This window comes from Haplochromis burtoni, unplaced genomic scaffold (assembly GCF_018398535.1).
Source record: "Haplochromis burtoni strain Fernald_Lab_line unplaced genomic scaffold, NCSU_Asbu1 Contig_459, whole genome shotgun sequence".
NCBI classification, from domain to species: Eukaryota; Metazoa; Chordata; class Actinopteri; order Cichliformes; family Cichlidae; genus Haplochromis; species Haplochromis burtoni.
In genome coordinates this window covers 446,393-453,445 of record NW_024582820.1, presented here as the reverse complement: position 1 = coordinate 453,445, position 7,053 = coordinate 446,393, and the positions used below count along the sequence as shown (strand labels likewise).

The following is a 7,053-nucleotide window of genomic DNA, read 5'->3' as shown; positions in this document are numbered from 1 at the left end:
CACACACACACACACACACACACACACACACACACACACACACACACACACGCTCCTTGCAGGGCCAGGCGGGCGGGGTCCCCAGAGGAAGGAATGGCACAAAAACAGATTTCATTTCAAGCTTCAGCATAAATTTTAGGAGCTGGACGCTTCAGTCTGAACACAGAAGCAACTGCAGGCATTAAATGTGTTTACAGGCTGGTTACACACATGAGGAACTGTGATTGGCTGTATTACAACAAAAGCACATCTAACAGTCAATAAGACTGTAAAGGGTCAGGGTTAGTACAGTTCACACACACACAGCTTCTCTCCGTTGTATATCGACTATTATTTCCACGTTAACACACTTGCTTTCACGTCCTTCCTGTCGACTGCACTTTCACCACGACCTCACTTCCTGCCAGGCCTGTGAAACGGGATCCAGCTGTTCCTCCAGGCGTGCACGAGGAACAGGAGGGAAATAAAGAAAGATGAGGAAAGGAGAGCAATGCAAACGTTAGGCTGTGTGGAGTATGGAGAGCGAAGGCTGGCGGTGGGAGGTGAAGCAGTGGGTGGTTTCTATTTATTCCTCTGGGAGCAGAAAAATTCCCAGAGCCGAGCTGATGAAAGTGAAGGAATGGAAACAAAGAAAGAGGCGGGAAAATCCTGACGTTAAACTACAAACGCTTTGCAGTTTGCTGAATTAAAACACTGGATATCAGCGTTAGTTGTGGGAAATATGGGATTTAATCCAAATGAATGGAAAATTTATGTGTAATCAAAATATGTTACTGGGGCAAATGTGGCACTGATTTAAAGGAGCAAACCCACGGCTCCCACCCACATGTTGGCTGTTACTGTAGAAAGTATGTCTTAGTTTAGCTTGTGGAGTGTGTGTCGGGGTGTGTGTCCTGGGAGCCAGGAGCTTGGTGGTGTTTGTGGACACTGGAAAGTCTGCTCCACGTTTTTCCACATAGAAATTCCTCAAACTGTTAGAAGTGACCAAGAGAGCCGGGAAGGTGTCGTATCTTAAGTTGGCAATAAAAAGTTTAATTACACGAGAGGAGCTGCCTAACGCGCAACCACAGACCCAACAGTGGGGAAAGCAGCCTGAGCTTCAGCCTGAGGTTACAGCACGTTCACGGAGCTCATTATCAGAAACTTCCACTGTAACAGCAGATGTTTGACAGGAAATAAGGAAAAGCAGAATAGACCCACATTAGGGAGTCATTCGTTGTATTCAAGGCTACCTGTAGTTAGAAAAAATACATTTAACTTATAGGCGCTGTAAAACCCTTCCAGGTCTCCTTACATTGGTTATAATCAGGTCAATGAACCTGTAAAGAGAGTTATTTGGCTCAGATCAGCAGCAGTGTGTGCTGCTGACTTCCTGTTAGCATTGTGTGGAATATACCGTACATGAGGACAAGGTCACTGTAGCCAACATAAACTAAAGACCAAACCTAGACGATGAAACAGATCTGGGGTCACTGAAGCAGAAGTGATAAAATTTGTGTCATTTCAAAAACAATCAAATAAAAGAGCGCATGCAGGCGAGTGCGGTCGCAGCAACGATGCTCTGGCAGAGTTGCAGCTTCCACACAGCTGATTAACAGGCCGGTGCAGGACAGCTCAAAGGGAGAAACTCCACCCAGGGGCGGAGCAGCAGAAAGGACTACACCTGCGACTCCACTTGAGGCTTCACCACAAGGAAAATGTTTAAAGAAAAACCTGATGTCAGCCAGACGCCGCACCACGTCGTGTGCCGCTTCTTCTCCAGTTTTCAGTCTTGAGTTCTAACTTCCTGTCTCTTCCTCCTGCACGTCTGCCTCTCCATGTTTCGTTATTGCTTCTCACGTCTGATTTCAGGAATCATTTATCTCTCGTGTGTAGCCGTACCTGCCCTCCTGGCTCATGTTCTGTGATTATTATCACCTGTGCCTTGGTTTCCCAGCTGTGTCCACTTCCCCTGATTGCTCCTGTGTACATGCAGCGCTGTCATCCCCTCATCGCTGGTCATCGTGTTCTTGCATCGCGGGATTAGTTTTCCTTTTACCTCCATCTTCTTGCAAGTAGGGTCCTAATTCAACACTTCGTGGCATTAATGATTATAATAATGATTAGATTTTGGGGGGAGAAACACAACTTAATGGAACCATTTTTAGTCTCTCCGTGTGGTAAACTGCAGCACAGCTGGCTGCACAGCTGGTCTGATGAGGCTTTGTGTATTTGCATATCAAGATTGAGAACGTCTGATGAGTGTGAGTCAAACACCTTCACTATGTTACCTGTTAGAGAGATCACACATCCCCGACAAACACCAAGACCTAAACTAACAGTGAAAGTGATAAAAAATAAACTTAGAGTAAAAGCTAAACTGTAATAACTCGCTGCATGAGACCTTTGGGTGGTCGTGCACAGGGTCAGTGCTGACAGAAACGATGCACTGATGATGTAATAACTGGAAATATCTTGCTTAGGGCGGAGCTTTTGACATAGATGGAGTCCTCGCGAGTGTCGAAGTGCAGCTGTGCGTGAGCGGATCAGAGAGAAATGGCAGCAGATTAGAAACCAGCAAACATCCAGCTGCTGGAGAATTAGTGCTAAGCTGTGTGTGTGTGTGTGTGTGTGTGTGTGTGTGTGTGTGTGTGTGTGTGTGTGTGTGTGTGTGGACAGTAGAGTAGTGGGTCATGGAGCAGATCGGTCCACTGTAGACAGAGTTTGGCAATAAAGCAAAACTAGGACAGCCACTCTTTCTCTCTCTCTCTCTCTCCCCATCCCCACTCTTGTTCTCATGCTCGCTCGCCCGCTCTCTTTGGCCCGCCTTCAGTCGGTGCAGCTACATGGACGTGACCCTGATCCCCTGCAATCTCCTCTAATCTACACACGCCTGCACTCGACCAAACGCTCAGAGAGCTGCTGCACAGCAAACTCCCAGCGTTACGTAAAACCAGAGGAATGTTTTTATTTACCCATCATGCCTTTGGTCGTCCAGATGCAGGCCTGACCCCCAGTCGGCTGGTGGGGCCTTCTTTTCTGGTTTTGAACGTTTATGTCCCTCGAGCAGTGAGGTCAGGAACATCGGTTTCAGGACTCTGCATTTTGAACTCACAACTTTATGGTTTTGGCCGTCAGCATGTTGGTGTTTGGAGCCGGACGTGACCGTATTTGGACGAGAGGTTGGCGTGCTAAGTTACCAGCTAAGAGTAGCTGCAGTAGTTACCAGGTGGCATCCGTAGACTGTATATAGGAGCATCACACAGACACTGAAGTCAGCCAATCAGTGCTCAGTAAGAACCAAATAAAATCCTAAAACTTCACTCAGCAAAACCAGAGCTCAGCCTTCTCGGACGGTCGGTTAGTGCAGTGAACCTAACAGCAGCTCTGAAAGGCAGACAGTTTTACATCAGAGTCTGTGGTGATTAAAAGCAACTGGATCCACGACTAGTTCCAGTTTTTACTGGACTTGAATGAAGAGCTTTCTGTGGACCGACTGAACTCTGGCAGCAAGTCACCATCAGCTGCCGTCTCTGTGAAAGCCATTCCATATCTGCCTGTAGGACACGCTGTAGAAGCTGCTGTAAGCAGCTCACAGTTGCTCTGCAAGCCACTTTGCAGCCCAACTCCACCCCAGTTCTTCCTCTTCTTGTTTTTTCTCACTGAATCGCCATGATGCCTTTTCCTTTCTGGACAGTGGTGTTGATGCTGCTATCAAAGCTCAATATAAGTGTCTGCAGACATAAATAATCTTTTATTGGTTGATGCAGGTCTCAACCAGACTGATCCTGAAGGAAATGTAAAAATGTCACGAACCTCAGGGAATCTTTGGCAAGTTTAAGTAAGAATGTTTGAAATCTTTAGGCAGCAACCACAGAAGAGTCGTCTGTGACCGATGACCCACCACTAAGCTGTGATCATCGGCCGTCACAGTAAAAGCAAAAGTCTCTTTTCTGTCTGCAGTGCGTGTAGGACTTAGACCCGTGTACCATAAACCTGAACTGCACTCTCTTCTTTCTCATTGGGTCCTTTACAGGAAGGTGTGGCTGAGCAAAGAAGGAAGTCCCACCAGCCGGATCACCAGAGCCTCCTTCACCAACCAGAGGTCGATCGACAAGCTGGAGCTCTCCGGCTTCAAGACTCGCTTCTGACCAGTGAAGCAAAGATCCTGCAAACAGCTTCTCCACCGTCCCCTGGAAGAGGTCAGAGGTCAACGATGCTCCTACAGATTCAATGAATGAAGGCTTTGGACGTCATGAAACCACTGCTGCTGGTTTATTCAGAGGGTGACTGAGAATTTATTTATAGTTTTTAATAAGTTGGATGTTGGCTTTGTGTCTCCATCTGTACAGCAAGCACCTAAAAACACTGAAACCATCAAAGCCTGATTTGTATGAATTAAATATCTTCCATCGTCTTTACTTCTCGATGACGTTCATTATCGACTGTGGCCTCTACATTAAGTTGCGTTGAGCGGTTTCCACACGGGCTAAGATAAAGTTTCAGGCTACGATCGAAGGCCTTTAAACTAAGACGCAAAGGGGTTTGTGAGACGTGTGTTATTAATGGATTTGCATCGTACACCACTGCGTGATGTAAACAAACACGCCCCTGCAGTGATGTCATTACATAACAGCACATCACCTGATATGATTACCTGCCATCTGATCCAATTAAATCACAGCGAGAGGCTCCCGGATCGGCAGCAACAATCCCCTGAGGCAGCAGGAGCCCCAGAGCAGCCGTCACCGCAGCAACGGCCAATCAGAGCCAGCGAGATGTGAAAATAAAAACAGCTGAATGGTCCTTTAAAGGCTGCGTTCATCAGGAAATATCTGCAGTTACAGACGCACACCACGCTGTGCGTGTGTGTGCTTAGAGAGCAAATCTCCATGGATACACTGTTGGACGTGGACGCTTGTTGTCATGCCAACCTGCCCTGAGACTTTACACACAAACACACACAATAAAGACAATTGGAGATTAGAGAGGAGGAGGTGTTCGTGTTTTATGAGGATCTTAATTCTCCTCAGAGCCTGTGCACATGTAAACACTTTGTTAAGCACACCTAGCTACAGTCATGCACATCTCATACACGTTAGAGCAGAGAGCAGAGATGTGGTGCTCAAAAACCCTGAATTCAAAGACGCTGCTGTCATTATGTTTGGTGACCACTGAAAATAAAGATAATTCAGATAAGCATCTGTACTTTTGAGCGTTTCCTGGCCCACATGTGACACGACGGGTTTAACAGGCGTGATGAAGGTACCGTGTCGCCCAGACACACCTGTCATCGACTAACCGTGACTCTGTCAAACACTCAGTGTGAGCTGGTCAAAGACCTTGGCTGTTCACGGCCAGTTTATGCCCCGATGAACGGCAGCACATGCTGAAGTGATGTCACATCTGCTTTGCACCGTCAGCAGCTCAGAGGAGCTGCAAACCCCGAGTTCCTAAAAACAAGTCCTGGACATCAGCAGTGGACTTGAGTCACCTCCCTGTCACGACTGAGACCACAGGCAGACGTCAGGTCCCCGTGGACCTGACATCTGCAGCAGCTGTCCTCCTCCACCCACCTCCAACCTTCTCTCATTCTTCCTGCTTCAACAAATAATAACACAGCCGCCCCCACACTCAGTGAGGTGCCATGAGAGCGAGAGAGAGAGAGGGCCAGCCCACCCACACTCTTCAGTCTCTGTGGAAATGCTGGAAAAAATCCACCAGCCTTGACCTGCTCTTCCTCCTCCTCTTCCTCTCCCAGCAACCAGCTTGGCATCCCATAGTGTTCACCATGGAAACGCCACTCTGTCTGCAAAGAGAAAGAAAGAAAAGTCGTCTCCTCGCCTTCTTTCTCTCGTGTATCCTTTCCTCTTCTCCTTTCCTCGGCTTTGTTTATCCATCTTCTCCCTTTAAATCTGCCCAGCGCTCAAACTGCCCACACACTCGGTGCTATTCATCACACACACACACACACACACACACACACACACACACACACACACACACCTGAGTGGGTGCTGACAGCCAGCTGTTACTAAGCAACATGTTGAAGTTGAGTGCAACTTTGCAGTGAAAGAAATGCTGACATTTCGCACAAACAGCATCTTCTGTTCTCCTCAGGGAGGCAGGAAACAAACAGCCAATCAGCGACCTAGTTGTGACCATCAGACACGGTTTTACCGTCACGCTGTCGACCGACGACGAGGCACAAACATGTTTTTGCAGCCAGCTGACTCACAGCTTGAAATGAAGTAACTGACTCTGCTCTGCAGTTCCTCTGGTGTCCACTGGAGGCATCAGCAGTGAGTCAGTCCCCATAGACTCCCATGTTAAACAGTTCATCTGGATGTAAACGTGAGATAAAAGCAAAGGACGCTTCTTTCTGGGACTGTGAAATTTCTCTAAGAAGTTACTTTTCTCAGTAGATTAAGCTGTGATGTAACTCGTTTCTTTTTCATGGAATTAATCTTGTGTCGCCTGTCCATGATATCACTGATGGAATAAATGAGAGTTTATCCACTCAGATGTAACGACAGGAAGTGAATGAGCAGCAGGCAGAAAACAGGGAGTGACTTCTGCAGCAGCTGCTGCACGACGGGGAATTACCTCCACGACCTCTGACCTTCTCCTCAAATAAGGCTGTGGTCTGTTAGACATTTCTACACGGTGTCTGGTATCTGAGTGATAATCCCACACACACACACACACACGCAGTGAGCAGCCTGTTGTGTTCATATCTTTGTTAGGGCCAGTTTGAGTTGTAGACCTTGAGACTGCAGGAGTTTAGTGTAGACATCTGTAAACGAGACCAAACACTGTGTGTGCTGCTGCTTGAGGAACCTGTGATGTGGCCTCTCGCTCTATAAACCGATGTGTCAGATGACCACAAAGGCAAAAAACATCTATAAAGAGACACAAAAGATCCACAGATGGATTGAAAATGTGCACAGCGAGGACTGCAGCAGAGGGCTCCAAGGCTCATTTTCTCTGATGTCCACTCCAACGTGAATCCGTCCCAACAGACTCCCAGAAATAAACATGTTTACAGCGTTTCCCACTTCATAACCACTGCAC

The 7,053-nt window shown here is 47.4% G+C and overlaps 1 protein-coding gene across 2 annotated transcripts in view; it reads left to right on the top strand.

Moving 5' to 3' along the window:
- Positions 1 to 4,396, top strand: part of LOC102296564 (acylphosphatase-2) — a 6,276-nt gene extending 1,880 nt beyond the window's left edge. For both annotated transcript variants that reach the window (XM_005945808.3, XM_005945807.3), the window contains exon 4: positions 4,016 to 4,396. In XM_005945808.3, coding sequence (XP_005945870.1) covers positions 4,016 to 4,130 — 115 coding nt within the window. In that variant the 3' untranslated portion in view covers positions 4,131 to 4,396. The remainder of the gene's footprint in view (positions 1 to 4,015) is intronic.
- The last annotated feature ends 2,657 nt before the right edge of the window (positions 4,397 to 7,053 follow it).